Source organism: Salmo trutta, chromosome 11 (assembly GCF_901001165.1).
Source record: "Salmo trutta chromosome 11, fSalTru1.1, whole genome shotgun sequence".
Classification (NCBI taxonomy): domain Eukaryota; kingdom Metazoa; phylum Chordata; class Actinopteri; order Salmoniformes; family Salmonidae; genus Salmo; species Salmo trutta.
In genome coordinates, this window is record NC_042967.1 from 14,352,505 (window position 1) to 14,373,135 (window position 20,631).

Here is a 20,631-nt window from a genome sequence, read left to right on the forward strand (position 1 = left end):
CTTGTTGACCTTGTTTTGTGTCAAACGGCACCTGCAGAAATTATGTATTGTAGCTTTTGATGCCCTTTGTCATGGCAGGGAAGGTGTTGTATTGCAGCAAATAGGGGGTGGAGCTTGAATGATAAGTACCCTGTGACCCTATGTCTGTCAGTCAAACACCTACAGTGGCTTGCAAAAGTATTCACCCCCCTTGGCATTTTTTTATTTTGTTGCCTTACAGCCTGGAATTAAAATAGATTTTTGGGGGGTTTGTATAATTTAATTTACACAACATGCCTACCGCTTTGAAGATGCAAAATATTTTTTCTTGTGAAACCAACAAGAACTAAGACAAAAAAAACAGAACTTGAACGTTCATAACTGTTCACCCCCCCAAAGTAAATACTTTGTAGAGCCACCTTTTGCAGCAATTACAGCTGCAAGTCTCTTAGGGTATGTCTCTATACGCTTGGCACATCTAGCCACTGGGATTTTTGCCCATTCTTCAAGGCAAAACTGCTCCAGCTCCCTTGGATGGGTTCCGCTGGTGTACAGCAATCTTTAAGTCATATCACAGATTCTCAATTGGATTGAGGTCTGGGCTTTGACTAGGCCATTCCAAGACATTTAAATGTTTCCCCTTAAACCACTCGAGTGTTGCTTTAGCAGTATGCTTAGGGTCATTGTCCTGCTGGAAGTTGAACCTCCGTCCCACTCTCAAATCTCTGGAAGACTGAAACAGGTTTCCCTCAAGAATTTCCCTGTATTTAGCGCCACCCATCATTCCTTAAATTCTGACCAGTTTCCCAGTCCCTATCGATTAAAAATATCCCCACAGCATGATGCTGCACCACCATGCTTCACTGTGGGGATGGTGTTCTCAGGGTGATGGGAGGTATTGGGTTTGCGCCAGACATAGCGTTTTCTTTGATGGCCAAAAATCTCAATTTTAGTCTCATCTGACCAGAGTACCATCTTTCCATATGTTTGGGGAGTCTCCCACATGCCTTTTTTGTGAACACCAAATGTGTTTGCTTATTTTTTTCTTTAAGCAATGGCTTTTTTTTTGGCCACTCTTCCATAAAGCCCAGCTCTGTGGAGTGTATGGCTTAAAGTGGTCCTATGGACACATACTCCAATCTCCGCTGTGCAGCTTTGCAGCTCCTTCAGGGTTATCTTTGGTCTCTTTGTTGCCTCTGATTAATGCCCTCCTTGCCTGTTCCATGAGTTTAGTGGGTGGCCCTCTCTTGGCAGGTTTGTTGTGGTGCCATATTCTTTCCATTTTTTTTATATTGGATTTAATGGCTCTGTGGGATGTTCAAAGTTTCTGATATTTTTTTATAACACAACCCTGATCTGTACTTCTCTGCATCTTTGTCCCTTACCTGTTTGGAGAGTTCCTTGGTTTGAAAGACTCTGGGGCCTTTCAGAACAGGCGTGTATATATACTGAGATCATGTGACAGATCGTGTGACACTTAGATTGCACACAGGGGGACTTTATTTAACTAATTATGTGACTTCTGAAGGTAACTGGTTGCACCAGATCCTATTTAGGGGCTGCATAGCAAAGGGGGTGAATACATATGCTGGCACCACTTTTCCTTTTTCAATTAAAAAACAACAACATTTTTTAAACAAGTTATTTTTTTCATTTCACTTCACCAATTTTGACTATTTTGTGTATGTCCATTACATGAAATCCAAATAAAAATCTATTTAAATTACATGTTGTAATGCAACAAAATAGAAAAAACGTCAAAGTGGATGAATACTTTTGCAAGGCACTGTAGCTAAACTAAAGATGGTGGATAAATGAAGAAAATTTACTCAGGTCGTTTACCATTTGTTACGAACCGGCTCAGAGTTCACAACAAAAGGGAGACAACGTGGAGACAAGGAGTATCAAAATATATATTTATTAACTAAAGTAAACTAAGTAATTAGCAATGGTGTGTGTATTCAGTAGCGTAAGTGAGTGCTTGCATGCATAAATGTAATAATGAAGGTTGCCAAAGCAAACAGCCACAAAACTACCACAACCAAAAACAACAAGGTGTCTGCATGGAGAGAGTCTCCCCAATGACTGTGGAAGAGGTGCCTTTATCCTGGGACACACCCGAGCCCAGGTGTTTCCCATCTAGCTGACGACCCTTCCAACTCCGCCCACTGGCATCCTGATAAGGAAACAAGAGCAAAGAGAGAAAATACGGCAGACAGAGTGGGAGGGTCGTCACACATTGGAAAATAATGGTCAGTTTCGGTCTACTTAACTGGGCGTCTCTCCCATAGAAACCAATGCAATAGCAGCTGGGTCTAGTCTACTTAGTTCATTGACTTTCATTGAACCAGAAAAAAACAGTGAGTGGGGTGTCTCACTTCCTCTTCTGTCTCTGGCTAAACTACCACGCCAAGAGGTCCAATCCTTTTGTCAATGTTGCTACAATATTGTACTTATGGTAATAACAATGTGTATCATTATATGCCATCTCTAATCTTCTCTGTCTGTCTCTGTCACCAGTGTGTCCTCTGGGTTCGATGGGATCCAGGAGCAGAACATCTGTAATAAGATCATGGCAAAGCTGATCCAGAACTACAGCAGAATATTCAACAACAACTACCAAGATGACGACCATAAAGAAGAGCACTGTGTCTTCCATAGAGATGGAGACAGAGGAGAACACATACAGGAATCTCTACCCTCTAACATCATCATTGTTAAAGTGAGTTACTGGTATTTTACATGTATTTTATACAAATGTTCATACTGATCTGGGCTGGTTTGGTCTTCCCTATCTATTCCCTATGTGTGCTCTGGTCAAAAGTAGTGCACTATGTAGGGCATAGGGTGCCATTTCGGAATGTATTTGGGGGGTACATTTGGTTTGCCTGCGAGTGATGTTATACCCGTCTTTGAATTGATTTGGCTTGACGCAATCTCAGTCACGACTCTTCCAAGGCAACATCTTTGTTTTGATGTTCTGTTCTTGCTATCGGTCCATATTTAATGAGTCTAGACTACCCTTTGATGTGTCTCACGCGTTTGAGGAGAAGAGAAAGTTGAGGAGAAGAAAATCACATATAATGGGAATACACATACAGGCACAAGCTGTAAAATATATTTATTTACCTGCTTTAAGAATCCATTATTTTTGGGGAATTTTCACAAAACTTTAAGGATTTAAAAATAGAATTATTTCCCAATTGTCATTCCTGACTTGGGCCTGGGCCCTTAGTGTCAGAAAGGGACAATATTAGTCTGTATAGAAAAGGCCGCTGGTGATTTTGACCTGTTACAGAATACCCCTAATGCCATTTTTAACTAGAGTACCAGTCAAAGTTTGGACACACCTACTCATTCAAGGGTTTTTCTTTATTTGTACTATTTTCTACATTGTAGAATAATAGTGAAGACATGAAAACTATGAAATAACACATATGAATCATGTAGTAACCAAATAAGTGTTAAACAAATCAAAATATATTTTAGATTCTTCAAAGTAGCCATCCTTTGCCTTGATGACTGCTTTGCACACCCTTGGCATTCTCTCAACCAGCTTCATCTGGAATGCTTTTCCAACAGTCTTGAAGTAGTTCCCACATATGCTGAGCACTTGTTGGCTTCACATATGCTGAGCACTTGTTTTCCTTCACTCTGCAGTCCAACTCATCCCCAACCATCTCAATTGGGTTGAGGTCGGTTGATTGCGGAGGCCAGGTCAAACCAGATGGGATGGCGTATCACTGCAGAATGCTGTGGTAGCCATGATGGTTAAGTGTGCCTTGAATTCTAAATAAATCACAGACAGTGTCACCAGCAGAGCACCCCCACACCATCACACCTCCTCCATTCTTCACGATGGGAACCACACATGTGGAGATCAGCCGTTCACCTACTCTGCGTCTCACAAAGACACGGTGGTTGGAACCAAAAATCAAATTTGAACTCGTCAGACCAAAGGACAGATTTCCACTGGTCTAATGTCCATTGCTCGTGTTTCTTGGCCCAAGCAAGTCTCTTCTTATTATTGGTGTCCTTTAGTAGTGGTTTCTTTGCAGCAATTTGACCATGAAGGCCTGATTCACGCAGTCTCCTCTGAACAGTTGATGTTGAGATGTGTCTGTTACTTGAACTCTGAAGCATTTATTTGGGCTGCAATCTGAGGTGCTGTAAACTTTAATGAACTGTTCCTCTGCAGCAGAGGTAATTCTGGGTCTTCCTTTCCTGTGGCGGTCCTCATGAGAGCCAGTTTCATCATAGCGCTTGATGGTTTTTGCGACTGCACTTGAAGAAACTTTAAAAGTTCTTGAAATTTTCTGGATTGACTGACCTTCATGTCTTAAAGTAATGACGACCACTGCGCCACTTATTTCTCTTTGCTTATTTGAGCTGTTCTTGCCATAATATGGACTTGGTCTTTTACCAAATAGGACTATCTTCTGCATACCACCCCTACCTTGTCACAACACAACTGACTGGCTCAAACGCATTAAGAAGGAAAGAAATTCCACAGATTAACTTTTAACAAGGCACACCTGTTAATTGAAATGCATTCCAGGTGACTACCATGTGAAGCTGGCTGGGAGAATGCAACGCTGTTATCAAGGCAAAGGGTGGCTACTTTGAAGAATCTCAAATATAATATATTTTGATTTGTTTAACACTTTTTTAGTTACTATGTGATTCCATATGTGCTATTTCATAGTTTTGATGTCTTCACTATTATTCTACAATGTAGAAAATAGTAAAAATAAAGAAAAACCCTTGAATGAGTAGTTATGTCCAAACTTTTGACTGGTACAGTACAAGGGTCTGGTTACTCGACTAACGCTGTTACCCCAGACGTACTGTACATGACTTCATAAATGCTTAATTTTAAGAGTATGTCTCAAACATACCTTAATTCCATGAAGTAGCACTTTATCATGAGTTCCATTTTGAGATTCTCAATCACTTTCTACATAAAGGACAAAGTGGTAATTTGGTCAGTCAGCCCTCAAAGGAAGTGCTGAGTGTATTTATCATTGCATGTGTGTGTGTGTGTGTGTGTGTGGTGGCCTCACGTGAAGATATCTCTAGTTCTGTTAAGTGCTGTAAATGTCTGTAGCAGCCAGGGGCCTCGGGGAGCCTTAGGGGCCTCACAACACCCGAGACCCCAGTTGGCTGCTGACCTGTGTGATATCCCTCCACCTGACCAGCTCCTATTGGGATCTCCTTACATGCAGGGCTACACCTCCTGAGGCTGCTTTTTTATCATTGACCTCCCACATGCCCCTCGTTGCTTTTCTCCGCACGTAGCCATGGATACAGGTGCTCCTGTCCTCTTACTGTAAGAAAGAGGGGGGCGTGAGTTGACCATGGGGGTGTTTGGGTGGAGGGGTTGGGGTTAGAGGTTAGGGTCAGGCAGCACAGCACATTTGACCTGTCTCATCTGTTCTGGACACTGTTCTGAGGGAGGTAGAACACACTGTTGTGAGGGAGGTAGAACACACTGTTGTGAGGGAGGTAGAACACACTGTTGTGAGGGAGGTAGAACACACTGTTGTGAGGGAGGTAGAACACACTGTTGTGAGGGAGGTAGAACACACTGTTGTGAGGGAGGTAGAACACACACTGCTATGAGACTTGTTAATCACCCTGGGAACTCATCACTGCAAAATCATTGGGAATTTAAGTCAGAAGACATTTTTACATTGTCAAATGATTTTCACTCTCCAATTCCTACCCTTGGCCCCAACAGAAATGTTCATCTAAAGTCTGTTCTGGAATGTTTAGCTGGCATGATATTTCACACCATTTAGATGAGGCAATGGTGTACCTTCAATAAAAAAGGAATAAAAGCCTACAGTAACTCACGCTGCTTCACTGGACCTGCCGCTCTATAGTGGTCAATGGGTGGATTGTGTGTGAGACTTTTTTGTTGTTGTCTTTTTCCCAGGAAGCCAAGGAGACCCCGGTGAATAGGACAGATACTGAGTCACCGAAAACACCCGGAACCACACCAAGCACTCCCACACACACTCAAAAGACACCTATTCCAGTTCCCAGAAAGAAAAAGGTGTGTGTGTGTGTGTGTGTGTGTGTTGTGTTTTGTGTGTGTTGCGTGTGTTTTGTGTGCCCCTGCCATGGAATACAATGCTTAGGTATCTGTATGAGGGGTACGTGCTGCCTGCCTAGTGCATACTTGTTTTAGTTTGCGTGTGTGCACCTGCCATGGAACACAATGTTTAGGTCACAGGAGGTTGGTGGCACCTTAATTTGGGAGGACGGGCTGGTGGTAATGGCTGGAGCGGAATAAGTGGAATGGTTTGATGCCATTCCATTGGCTCCGTTCCAGCCATTATTATGAGCTGTTCTCCCCTCAGCAGCCTCCACTGGTTTAGGTATGTGTTTGAGTCAGGATGAGAATGCAGGCTGTCTCCCTATGCCCAATGTACACATGTAGGATTCTCAGTGTTAACCTACACGAACTACGACTCTTAGAATTCCCCAACAGTGTAGAATTCCCCTAACAGAGTACTTTTAAATAAGAATTCTCCAACAGTGTAGAATTCCCCTAACAGAGTACTTTTAACTAAGAATTCTCCAACAGTGTGGAATTCCCCTAACAGAGTACTTTTAACTAAGAAATCCCCAACATGGTACTTTTAATACCAACAATATGGTCACATGACATAGTCAATTAGACATGGTTTTGAAACGTAAAAATAAACATATTTCGTCACACCTATACATGCATGTGCAAGTCCCTGCATCATATTTTCATAGTGATAGTTTCAGCTGTGATACATGCTACTCCAGGTCAACATGTGGGGACACTACAGATATGGTATCCAATGTAGTATATGTTGAAATGACTGATACAGTGATCACTCATAGCTGTTTATTGCAGCAATCATCCTATATTCACAAAGTCATATTGCATTTGAGCAATTGGGCTAATCCCAAACCCTAGTTATATTGTTAGTAGCCCATGTATTAATATGCCCCGTCAGTCACATGCACTGTGATATGCCTTCATGCATAAACGGTCGTAAGTTATTGACAGAAAAATACATCATGTTATATGAACTATATGATATGTACTTTGTCATTCCTCCTCTATGTTTCCAGGCTGCTTCCAATAGTCCACCAGATAACACGAAGTCGTCAAAAGAACTATCCAATGAAAATCCAATCATAACTCCAAGGAAAAAGAAGGTACAGTGAATACATCCAAATATTGACTTGTTCTCTCTGAATAACATTAACAATGTTTATTTGATTGCCTTAAGATTGCACTATCCTACAATAGACATCCAATCCTTATAATTGCACCGTAACCATGGCAACACAGACACGTGTTATCGATTATATCTGATATATGGTGGGTTAGCTCTGGTTCAGAGTAGGATTGCTGATCTAGGATCAGATCCCCATCTGTCCATATAGTCTTATTCATTATGAGCTAAAAACTTCACTCATACTCTGAAAGGCTGTGTGGATACGGGCCCTGATGCCACAAACTACCTAATGTTGTCAATGTTGTTGTGGCTGTATTTGCATCTCCCCTAAACACACACACAAAAACACACACACACACACACACATACGCATGTACGCGCGCTGTGCACATGCACAGTTTGATGACTTTGATAAACAATCAGAAATAACAATTGATTTTCTGGTGCATTTAGAAAGTTCAACTTAGATGTGTTTTTGGTTATTGAGCCAATTAGACTATGCCCATTTCAAGTTTATCTTTAAAAAAGAAATACCTGTTATTTCAGAATATTTAGGCAAGTTAGCAGGCTAACTCATTGATTCTGTTTTGTATTATACTCATCAAGGGTCAGTCGTGGGCAAGGCTGGCTCTAGCATTTTGGGGGGCCGAAGCAAGATTTGGTTGCCCCTCCCGCCACCAGGCGGGCAAACCATTTTAGTGGGCCCCCTCCTGACGGTGGAAAGAAAAGCATACATTTTAAAGTATATTTCCTATTCATTTTGCCATGGAGTGTAGAGAAAATGCTGCAGTTTTAAAGCAAGTGTTCTGCAGTTGTAATCATTTTGCCATGACTTGTGATGTGAGTGAGAGTGACAAACAAAATCAATGGGGGCTCTGCGTGCCCGGTCGGTATTCGGCCACGATTACTACAAGTTTAGATAACTGACTAGACTAACTTAACAATCTAAAAATTGTTAGCTGATTGACTGTCAGTGACTGACAAAACAAGAGAAAAACTGCTGATCCACAACCAAATTTCAAACTTGCACCTCGCGTATTCTAACTCTCAACAGTAAGTTGAGACCCCGACTCATTTTTGTAAAGTCCGGGCCCCTAAGCGAACGCTTATGCCTGGAGCCGGCCCTGGTCGTGGGCTTCTGATAGTGATGGCTCTGATCAAGCCACTCGCTCACATGACTTGATTTGATAAGGTAAATCAGTGAGAGGAAGCCAGACGAGCCACAACACAACAACAATCAAGCTAATTCACAATGACACACAGGAGCTACGCAGGCTATATGCCCTCCCTGTGGCATTATGATGCAGACAGCCGAATAGCCTTCACCAACCGACTTCCGTTCTTAGATATTTCATAAAGTTGTAACCCTTGACTTAGAATGGAATAAAATTCCAATTCTATTGTTGTGACTCATAGACCTACATACACTAGCTGAATGTATTGTTTGTCTAAGGCTATAAAAGAATTAGCAGAGTTAGCCCATAGGATATTCTTTAATATCCAGACAGAAGCCAGAGAAGAGATTGAGAAATGCTGATTGAGCTAACAATGGGATTAGCGTAGCATGGTGTGATGAAAAATAAGTTATTGCTGATGAGGGACGTTTTTTGTTGGCGTATCCCTGGCAGAGTCCCCAGGACCCATGTTGCTCAGTTGGTAGAGCATGGCACTTGCAACGCCAGGGTAGTGGGTTCGATTCCCAAGGGGACCAGTATGGAAAAAAGGATGAAAATGTATGCACGCACTACTGTAAGTTGCTCTGGATAAGAGCATCTGCTAAATGACTAAAATGTCATGTTAAATGAGTCAGTAAAATCACTGAGCCTGTGCATTAGGCTCATATTTAGCATCGCTAGCATGATCTAATCTAGCGTACTACATTGTTGTTGCTCCTTGGTAATATTGTTGTTGACAAACACGTTGGTTTTGCTTGCTTGTTCATTAGATTTTGAGCCATTTCAGTGAAGTTAGCTTTGATAGCGTTCCAGGAAATGTTAGAACGCCAGTTGACCTTTGAAATAATATGGCCCTGGATAAAACAAACGTGTTAATATCAATTGTAATTCAAATGATAACAGTAAATATAACAATTCAAGGGCATTTAGAATGGTGGGAACTGAAAAATGAAGGGAACTCCCCTTTAATTTCATGTTGATGGAAAATGAAGGGAATTTACCTTTCATTTAATGTTGATGCAGTCACATAAAGCGCATGACTCCCCACTACATAATAAATACAGTCATATCCTGTAATTCACCATGGGGTTCCTTTATAAACATCTTTCTTATAAATGATCAGTTTTAGTTATAGTTTTGTAGCCATATACAGTATAGTGTAATTTAATCTGCAGCCTAATAAAATCAATGCATGCTTAACAGGGATATTTACCCATGATGGCCTTGGATGACGGTCTTGTTTAAATGTATAACCTAACAAAGATATGGCGTGTAGATAAGTTAGCTAGCTGGGTTGCCACTGGTAATTTGACTTTATGGTGGGAGGGGGAACTATAGTTGAAAAGCCATTGGTACGGTTCTTCTGCTGAGAGTTATTCAGATGTATGTATTTTGCAGTAAGCACACACTCACACACACACACACATTTGGGGCATTAGTGTGACACTGTAGTTTGGCATGTCTATATAAATCTGTCGTGTGCAACTGAGAGGGGCTGTGACGTATGGAATCGATTAATCGAATCTTAGTGTTTCCATTTTGCATAAATTAGGCTCAGTTTAGATGTATTTATATTTCTGTAGAGTCTGGCTGTATGTAGAGTCTGGCTGTATGTAGAGTCTGGCTGTATGTAGAGTCTGGCTGTATGTAGAGTCTGGCTGTATGTAGAGTCTGGCTGGCTGTAGAGCCTGGCTGTATGTAGAGTCTGGCTGTATGTAGAGTCTGGCTGTATGTAGAGTCTGGCTGTATGTAGAGTCTGGCTGTATGTAGAGTCTGGCTGGCTGTAGAGCCTGGCTGGCTGTAGAGCCTGGCTGGCTGTAGAGCCTGGCTGTATGTAGAGTCTGGCTGTATGTAGAGCCTGGCTGTATGTAGAGCCTGGCTGTATGTAGAGTCTGGCTGGCTGTAGAGCCTGGCTGTATGTAGAGCCTGGCTGTATGTAGAGCCTGGCTGTATGTAGAGCCTGGCTGTATGTAGAGTCTGGCTGTATGTAGAGTCTGGCTGTATGTAGAGTCTGGCTGTATGTAGAGTCTGGCTGGCTGTAGAGCCTGGCTGGCTGTAAATCCAGCTTATCTGTCGAGGCTCTGGTCTAGTGTTGGGAAATGTGAGATGAGTAATTGGCACCATCGGTCAGAGGGCCCTAAATATGTTTATGATGTAGTATATCTGAACCTGTTCACCTGTTGTTGTATGTGCCACGTTACCCAACACAGTGAACACTCCTGTAGTGAGTTCAAGTCACTTTCCCCATTTTAGCTGGGACTTTCTCAGCTAAAAAAAAATCCATGGTGACATTATCATTCAACTGCTGTAGTCTATTTTGCTTGTGCTCTTATTTATATTTACATTTCAAAATGTAAGCAAACATTATGTTGTTATGGTAACAGCGGTATTGGAATTTTAATGTCACTCCTTTTCCGGTATTTATGTGAAAGTGTTTCTGCTGCTATAAACAATAGCTTGTGTTTTTGGATCATTGTGTTGTGATGAGAGTCTCAGCCAAGTGGGTGTTGTTCTTCACAGGGCCTACAACACATTAATAGGTATGTCTCTCATTCCCACAAAAGAGGTTAGACAACTGGTCTGTCAACGCCGCTGCCTCTGCCTCTACAACTAAAGGTAGTTTTGGTGATTTAGAAGCCGTGTTTTCACAGGTGGTTGTCAAATCACAGATTGTTGGTATTTCTTTTGGCCAATTTGGTGTGTTTTGGATTTTTGATCCAACTTGTAATTGTTAAGCCATTGTTTTCAAATGAGGTCACCTCCTCTTTGGTCAATTGGACAATAATAAACTGTTAGCCTAAAGTCTGACATTAACACATTGTCATACTGGCAGTTTGTCTTTCTTGGTGACAGAATGGCGTTTATTTACCCATAGTTCTCCTGATCAGCCACTTCCTGACATCACCAGTGTTGGGGTAATTAGAAAAAAATAAGTCATATATTCACTGTTACTCGTTACTTCTTTCAACAATAACAAATTACTTATTACTCCCTGGAAAAAGTCATTAGTTAGATGAGGTGTGTTATATGGCCAATATACCATGGCTAAGGGCTGTTCTTATGCATGACACAACGCGGAGTGCCTGGACACAGCCCTTAGCCGTGGTATATTGGCCATATACCACAAACCTTCGAGGTGCCTTATTGCTATTATAAACTGGTTACCAACGTAATTAGAGTAGTAAAAATAAATGCTGTCAGCCAATCAGCATTCAGTGCTCGAACCACTCAGTTTATAATACTCGGTATATTGCTTTTGCATTACACCCCAAAACGTTGTGTATCCTCACTCAGTGTAAACAATGTCAACGTTACGTTGGCCTATACACAAACACAAGTATACATAAAAATCAAGCCTTGGTTGAGGTAGGCCTACAGTCATCTTCAGCAGCAGTGGTCAGGTCTCAGGGGGTCTTTCGCTATGAGTTGTGTGTTGGTTGTGTTGCCTTTGCAGGTGCTTTAAGAGATTGGAAGTCGTGTTTCTAGCAGTGGAGGGGTCAACCCCCCCCCCCCTTCACCCTCTGCCGTTCTGGATGCACCGCCCCCCACATTAAGCCAAATACGTCACTTAACTCCTGACATCTGTCGTCGAAGTGCAAAATCGAGTCCCTTAGGCTTAGAAGCTTTTCAAACTGTTCTGTAACGGAAAAACATCAACTACTAGACCTTTTCCATGGCTCTCCTAGTAACAGAAAAAACCAACGATTCCAGCCCTGACTGGATGTTCCATTGATAAATGTGGCTCACTGATAAAGTGCTTCCATTCCTCATCATTAAATGGTTTAGCAATGGCTTTTGTCCAGAGCCAAACCCTGTCGGGATTGGTTATTGTGCCTTTGATCAATAGTTGAGCTGTAGGCTTCAGACCCATTAGGCTTACAAAACAGTGGACTGCTAACATTTGAATAAGTTTACGTTTCTCATTCACACTTTTCTCTTGCCCCCAAATACACGCCTCTCAGTTAAATGCATTAGATGTAGCTAGCGCACCTCTGTAGAACTGAAACGGTATAGCCTAGTGGTGCACACACCATCGACATGAAGAAAGGGCGGTGTGACATAGCAGTGGTACGGATGAGGTGCTTTAGGTACACCGTAGATACGACAGGCTACCGCCAGCTATACCCCCTAGGAGTCAGCACGGTAAGAGAAAGAGGAGTTTAACCCTTTTCATTTCCACAGGGTGATATTCACTAGGCATAAAACAGAATCAAACAGGCCAAAATGGGTACTTACAATCTAAACTTTTCCAATAAGCGATTTGCATTGAACACCAAATGTTTTTTAAATGTTTTGTTATGGTGTGCCCAAATGAATACAACCCAGTTTAAGGCTAACCTTCCCCCTTCATTTGTTATTTTATTAGCCAACCTCCATGTCTCTACTGTACATAGCCTATCCTCCAATGCATGTTTTATTCTGTAGTAACCCAACTAAAGGTCAGCACAGCTGATCTGATTTCCCCTGTGACAGTATGCTGAGGCAGGTATCGTTTACATCTCTGGCTTTACACACGGGGCTCTGGTATTACAGGGAATTCGCCCACCTCACCCGTCCTTCATTCTCCTTGTCTCTTTCCACAGGTGAGGAAAGTAAAGCGTGAGACAGCGACGGTGCTCCAAGCCGTGCCCCTTCCCAGTCTCTCTCCTGGGCTGCCCTATGTGAGGCCCCTGGTCCTACCCGTTCCCCTGGCCCCGGAGGTGAGGAGCCCCAGCCCCGAGAGGATGGAGCTGACCCCACCAGGTTCCCCACAGGACCCTCAGGGACCAGCCACGGACGCCTGGGACGTCAACACGGTCAAGACCATGGAGATCCTGAACAGGTCAGTGTGTAGTGTAGTTACAGACCGTTATTTTGGGGCTGTATGGTGGAAAGTTACAAACAGGTAGTCTTTAGTAGTTCATGATGTTTGTATCCATTCAGGAGCACAATAGGATGTCTGGGATTTAAAAAATTCCACGAATGTGAAACCTTATTAAGAGAGTGGGGTGAGGCACGCTGTCAATGGAAAGAGGTTATATTAGGTAGCTGATTATTTTTATTAAATGCATAATAAAATGCTACAAATGCAGAAAAAAATGCAGGAAAATGTATGTAAAACACTTATTTTTTTTATAATAAAACAAAAAACTCTTTAGTACTTTTACCTCTGTGTTCCAGTGCATATGCTATTGTGGTTCAGTAGTCCATGTAGCACCTCTTCCCTGAATAATTAAAGCTTGCCTCATAACAGAGAAGAAACACAGCTTGCAGGTCCTGGTTGTCAGCCAAGACTTCTGAAGTATAGCCTAGTTTGCTAACACAACTTATATGATTTTATGGGAGTCACTTAAAAGTGTATCAATCTATCTTCAACGATCTTAAAAACAAACCTTTATGATTATCATTTGTGGGGGTCATAGGTTATATGATAACCAAGCACAAACATTCTAGTAAACATTGAGTTACACGTTATTATAATACATACATGCACTATTACATCAAATGTTGGATGTCTGAAAATTTTCTCCAGCTCAATGAGAAGAAATCCGAGGTTATTTTATTTGGCCCCTGCCTTGCTAGAACCCAGATTCTAGCAATCATGTTTACGGCTTGGTTTAGCCCCGTCCTATATCTCTGATCTTTTATCTCCATATGAGCCAGGACGCAGCCTGAGATCCTCAGGCGGGGACATGTTGACCATTCCAAAGTCTAGGTTGAAAACAAAAGGAGACCAAACATTTTCCATTAGGGCCCCTAGGCTTTGGAAGGGTCTGCCAGAGGAGACCAAGCTTGCAGATTCAGTGTCTCTTTTTAAATCCCTGCTGAAGACACAATTTTATGAAGATGCTTTTAATGTATGATTTGAATGTGTGATTCAAATTAGCTGTCTTGTTTTGTTCTCCTTCCTCCTGTCTTTGTTTCTTTTTTAGTACTTTTATTTTATGATGAGAAACACTTTGTTACTTGTATTGAAAAGCGCTATAGAAATAGTTATTATTATTATTTTCAGTTTGTAATAGTACAGTATGAGTTGAGTTTAGAGGTACATACTAGTAACCCTGTGTAATAACACAGTACGAGAGACTAGTTGTAAATATCTTATGACCACTGTTTGCGTTGGTGAGACGTTCCCATCATTGTAGGGTGATTGTGCAGAACTCAGAACAGCCAGCTGCCATTTGGGATCTAAAAAGCCGGGAGACGATCTTGGTCGCAAGGCTCCTGTGACATCCCAATGGCATCTAAACATATTTATTATAAGTTGGCTGAAACTGGACCCTGTCCGGATCAAGTGTTCCCAGTCTGGGAATAGCATGTCTACAAAATAACGTGTACAGCTGTGTTGGTTGGTTGTTGAGGCCTCCTTAGGGTTGATGTTAGCATTAGCCTAGCGCTAGCTAGCACATCCAGTGTTCAGTTGCTCGTAAACAAGATAGCCTTGTCCTCAGTGCATGGCATGCAGTCGCAATGATTTAAGATGAAGCTTTTGTCTGTGGAGGGCTTACTCAATCAATCAATCAATAAAACAATAAGCTTCCTGCAGGTAGTTGTTAATGGAAAAGACAAAATATTGGCCTGGTCATATTGGGCATGCATAAAATCAAGTTTGTTTTAAAAGGAATTGCTAATACATATATTTTTTATTTTTTATTTTAACCTTTAACTAGGCAAGTCAATTAAGAACAAATTCTTATTTACAATGACGACCACACCCTACCCGGCCACACCCTAACCCGGACTACGCTGGGACAATTGTTCGCCGCCCTATGGGACTCCCAATCAAGGCCGTTTGTGATACAGCCTGGAATCGAACCAGGGTCTGTAGTGACGCCTCTAACACTGAGATGCAGTGCCTTAGACCGCTGTGCCACTCGAGAGCCCAAATATATATTTATTCAATGTTTATTCACAATTTAATAAATGGCTCAGTGGAAACTGGTAACTGCTGAATACAGGCCTCATGTTGTGTGGTGTTACTTGGAAGAGGACCTCTGACACAGGGCTTGTAAGAAATAAATGTTCTCACTAGATATTCAATATTAAGTATCAGCCAGGAAAATGAAAGCAGAGCTCTTCTCGCAGGAGCAAATAGAACATGTTTGCTAAGCAAACAAAATAGTAGGAACAAGCTAACGGATGCTAAACTGAACCGATATACGAGGCAGTGTTATGTTACAGCTTGTGTAGTACAGCTCTCTAGCAGTTGATCTGGACACAAGCACACCTGTGCATGTACGCAAATACAGTATAAATGCATATGTGGAAGTTGTGGACTTTGCAGTATTTGTATACTACATCTTTTACTGCCTTTAAATAGATAAGATAACAGCATCTAAAAATAACTTCAGGTAAAGCCTGAAACGGTCTTTGAAAACATGCATTAGGAGTGCCTGGCCACACCCCCAATACTCCTATATACAGTTGAAGTCGGAGGTTTACATACACCTTAGCCAAATACATTTAAACTCAGTTTTTCACAATTCCTGACTTTTAATCCTAGTAGAAATTCCCTGTCTTAGGTCAGTTAGGATCACCACTTTATTTTAAGAATGTGAAATGTCAGAATAATAGTAGAGAGAATGATTTATTTCAGCTTTTATTTCTTTTATCACATTCCCAGTGGGTCAGAAGTTTACATACACTCAACTAGTATTTGGTAACATTGCCTTTAAATTGTTTAACTTGGGTCAAATGTTTTGGGTAGCCTTCCACAAGCTTCCCACAATAAGTTGGGTGAATTTTGGCCCATTCCTCCTGACAGAGCTGATGTAACTGAATCAGGTTTGTAGGCCTCCTTGCTCGCACAAGCTTTTTCAGTTCTGCCCACAAATTTTCTAAAGGATTGAGGTCAGGGCTTTGTGATGGCCACTGAAATACCTTGACTTTGTTGTCCTTAAGCCATTTTGCCACAACTTTGGAAGTATGCTTGGGGTCATTGTCCATTTGGAAGACCCATTTGCGACCAAGCTTTAACTTCCTGACTGATGTCTTGAGATGTTGCTTAAGTATATCCACATAATGTTCCACCCTCATGATGCCATCTATTTGTGAAGTGCACCAGTCCCTCCTGCAGCAAAGCATCCCCACAACATGATGCTGCCACCCCCGTGCTTCACGGTTGGGATGGTGTTCTTCGGCTTGGAAGCACCCCCCTTTTTCCTCCAAACATAACGATGGTCATTATGGACGAAGTTTTATTTTTGTTTCATTAGACCAGAGGACATTTCTCCAAAAAGTACGATTGCAAACTGTAGTCTGGCTTTTTTATGGCGGTTTTGGAGCAGTGGCTTCTTTCTTGCTGAGTGGCCTTTCAGGTTATGTCGATATAGGACTTGTTTTACTGTGGATATAGATACTTTTGCACCTGTTTCCTCCAGCATTTTCACAAGGTCCTTTGCCGTTGTTCTGGGATTGATTTGCAATTTTCGCACCAAAGTACATTCATCTCTAGGAGACAGAACGAGTCTCCTTCCTGAGCGGTATGATGGCTGTGTGGTCCCATGGTGTTTATACTTGCGTACTATTGTTTGTACAGATGAACGTGGTACCTTCAGACATTTGGAAATTGCTCCCAAGGATGAACCAGACTTGTGGAAGTCTACAATTTTTTTTCTGAGGTCTTGGCTGATTTCTTTAGATTTTCCCATGATGTCAAGCAAAGAGGCACTGATTTTGAAGGTAGGCCTTGAAATACATCCACAGGTACACCTCCAATTAACTCAGATGATGTCAATTAGCTTATCAGAAGCTTCTAATGCCATGACGTCATTTTCTGGAATTTTCCAAGCTGTTTAAAGGCACAGTCAACTTAGTGTATGTAAACTTCTGACCCACTGGAATTGTGATACAGTGAATTCTAAGTGAAATAATCTGTCTGTTAACAATTGTTGGAAAAATTACTTGCGTCATGCACAAAGTAGATGTCCTAACCGACTTGACAAAACTATAGTTTGTTCACAAGAAATTTGTGGGTGAAAAACGAGTTTTAATGACTCCAACCTAAATGTATGTAAACTTACGACTTCAACTGTACAGTGTTTTTGTATCAACAAGACACAACCATAGTAAAATGTTTGACGATAACCTATGACAAATCAACACTATTCCTTTTTAGGTTGTAAAATGGGACTTTCTAGAGGGCTTTTTTACTATTATTATTATTTCAATGTTATTATTAAAGGACAGTAGTTGCCATATTATTATTGTTACTACGTATTGTTTGTTTTAGTTTATTTTCATTTGGACACTCTTGAAAATGACATTGTGCATCTAAAGAGGTTTTCATCTAAATAAATGTCAAATAAATATCATTACCTATTATCCCTAGCAATAGCAACAGGTGCTTTCCCATTGAGTGGCAACAGCTTTCCTCGCCATGCACTTCATAGGGACAGTAAATCTATCGGAGGATCTTTCCGACACCTTAAAAATACCCTCGTCTGGGGTATCGGATGGCCGATTTGGGGATCGGGTGACAGGGGGACCCTCGTAGCCTTCATAAGCAACCCTGTCTCTTGTTGGGATGCTAATAAGCTAGTAGCTATGCTAATAGCTGACTGGTACAGTGTTGGATTGTGGCTGTCACATGATGTGATGAACCTTTTAGCTAAAGTTCAGCAGACTGGTATAGCTGGCGAAGGATTGCCAGACCTATTTGGAAATGCATACTTCACTGCCTGGGAACCCAAAGCCTACTAGTTGCCTCATGTTTTCAGTGGAGTATAGGATGGCTAACATTGAGCATAAACTATGTACAAATACTAGAACTGTATATAAATACATGTGCAATTAAGCTGCTCTTACCTTCCATAGCTATGTGTCAGGCTAGTATCTGTGTCAGTGCAACACCCAGCACTAAGCAGGAACAAACTGGATCAAACTGGATTTCAATTGAGAGATGGGTAGAATGCTAGTGGTGTTGAACTGCATTTCGTTAAATCTTGAACTGTGAGAACTAGGCCATTGGAAGTACAAAAAATAAATGCATGAAATGAAATGTATGCATTCACTACTGTAAGTCGCTCTGGATAAGAGCGTCTGCTAAATGACTAAAATGTAAAATGTAAATGTAAGATACGTACTTAGGTTATCAGTTGAGATTTCTCTGGGGTCAAATTGTAACCCCTGGGCTAGGATATCCCCTACTGGCCCCTCCTCTACTTCTCTGTCCCCTCTCTACTTCTGTTTTTCATCCTTCTGTGCTAGTCTTTATCAGATCGCCCCTTATAAAATAACTACAATTACACATTTTCCATCAATTGATTCAGATGATTAATCTGCACTTCACTGTGCTACGTTTTCCACATGTCAATTTAGATGGCCGGTATATAAGCCGGTTTTGAGCCATGAATAAGGGCTTCGCTTTACATATCAGCCTCTCACCGGTTTGGAAAATACCAGTTTGCCAGTGGCACTACTATGCAAACTCCACATGTGCATGTTTAACATTGAACCTGCCTGCATTTCTACAAACCGGCCCCAGATCTCATTGACAGTAGACTACACTGGGTTTCCTAGGATACTACATGGAGGTATCGCATCATCAGAGATACACTAAGAGACTGTGAAGAAATGTTTGCCCACTGTCTGTGCACGGTTTAGACACTGATCCTGTCTAGCAACCAGGATGGATGCTTCATCATTACAAAGACTCCTATCAATTCATCCTCATGTCTCAAATCAGAAGCACAAGCCCCCAGTTGGCTCTGGGATTCAACACCAGCTACCTTTCAGTTACTGTCCCAATGCTCTTAACTGCTAGGCTCCCTGCCACATCACGTAGGCACTCATATGTTCCCTTCTAGATACAGGCTACATGCACATGCTGGTTGTTGTATGTAGTTGCCATGGTTCACTGACTTGTGACGTAACCCATTATCTTTCTTAGAAAGAAATCCATTGAAAGCGGGTTGGGATGTGTGTAAGGGGTTGGGTGAGGAATGTAACGGTGTGGTGTGAGTGTCAGACACTCTGGGGAGGTTATTGTTGGCCAACAGGGAGCCTCTTCCATCAGTTGGATCCAACAAGTTTGCTTGGATTTAAAGTGGGAAAACCCTATAAGCTGGCTCAGACCTGTTCTGTCCTCACCCACTCTAACCTATAGGATACTCCTAAAATGGTCCCCATCTGCAGAAAAAGAGAGAGAGGATATCAATTCTGATTCAAACAGGTGTCATTGGCTCCTGAGCAGCCAATAGGACAAGAGGGTCAGAGACTTGGCTCAAATGTTATTGGCTGCTGAACCGGCCTATTGGTTTAGGAGGGGGGTTCGGAAATGTATAGGAAGAGATGAGACTGCAATGGCACTAGTCAAGAAGATGCCAGTTTCCTGCCATGTTTGACTTCCAAGTCTGTCATTGACCCTTCACTCTCAAAAGGCCCATCTGTAGATGTGATGGCCATTTTCTGCTATTATAAGTAGGCTATCAGCTGGTGTTTTGGTGTTGACTAATGACTATTTACACTGAACAAAAATATAAACGCAACATGGAAAGTGTTGGTCTCATGTTTCATGAGCTGAAATAAAATATCCTTGAAATTTGTCATATGCACAAAAGCTTATTTCTCTCAAATTTTGTGCACACATTTGTTTACATCCCTGTTAGTGAGCATTTCTCCTTTGCCAAGATAATCCATCCACCTGACAGGTGTGACATATCAAGAAGCTGATTAAACAGCATGATCATTACACACGTGCACAATGCCACAGATGTCTCACACATGCATGTTGACATGCTGACTGCAGGAATGTCCACCAGAGCTGTTGCCAGAGTATTCAATGTTAATTTCTCTACCATAAGCCACCTCCAACGTCATTTCAGAGAATTTGGCAGTATGTCCAACCGGCCTCACAATCGCAGACCACGTCTATCCACGCCAGCCCATCACATCAGCGTGTATGGCATCATGTTGGTGAGCGGTTTGCTGATGTCAACACTGTGAACAGAGTGCCCCATGACATAAACTACGGACAACAAACACAATTGCATTTTATCGATGGCAATTTGAATGCACAGAGATACGGTGACGAGAATCAGAGGCCCATTGTCATACCATTCATCTGCCACCATCATCTCATGTTTCAGCATGATAATGCACAGACCCATGTATCAAGGATCTGTACACAATTCATGAAAGCTGAATTGCATACACACAAGACGTCACTCATTGAGCATGTTTGGGATGCTCTGGCTCGATGGGTATGGCGGCGTGTTCCAATTCCCGCCAATATCCAACAACTTTGCACAGCCATTGAAGAGGAGTAGGACAAC

General features: G+C 41.9%; 1 protein-coding gene across 2 annotated transcripts in view; it reads left to right on the forward strand.

Moving 5' to 3' along the window:
* The window catches only part of LOC115202259 (protein FAM13A), a 78,932-nt gene that overhangs the window by 22,548 nt on the left and 35,753 nt on the right, over positions 1–20,631 (forward strand). For both annotated transcript variants that reach the window (XM_029766279.1, XM_029766280.1), the window contains exons 5-8: positions 2,500–2,701; positions 5,918–6,037; positions 7,093–7,179; positions 12,961–13,199. In XM_029766279.1, coding sequence (XP_029622139.1) covers positions 2,500–2,701; positions 5,918–6,037; positions 7,093–7,179; positions 12,961–13,199 — 648 coding nt within the window. The remainder of the gene's footprint in view (positions 1–2,499; positions 2,702–5,917; positions 6,038–7,092; positions 7,180–12,960; positions 13,200–20,631) is intronic.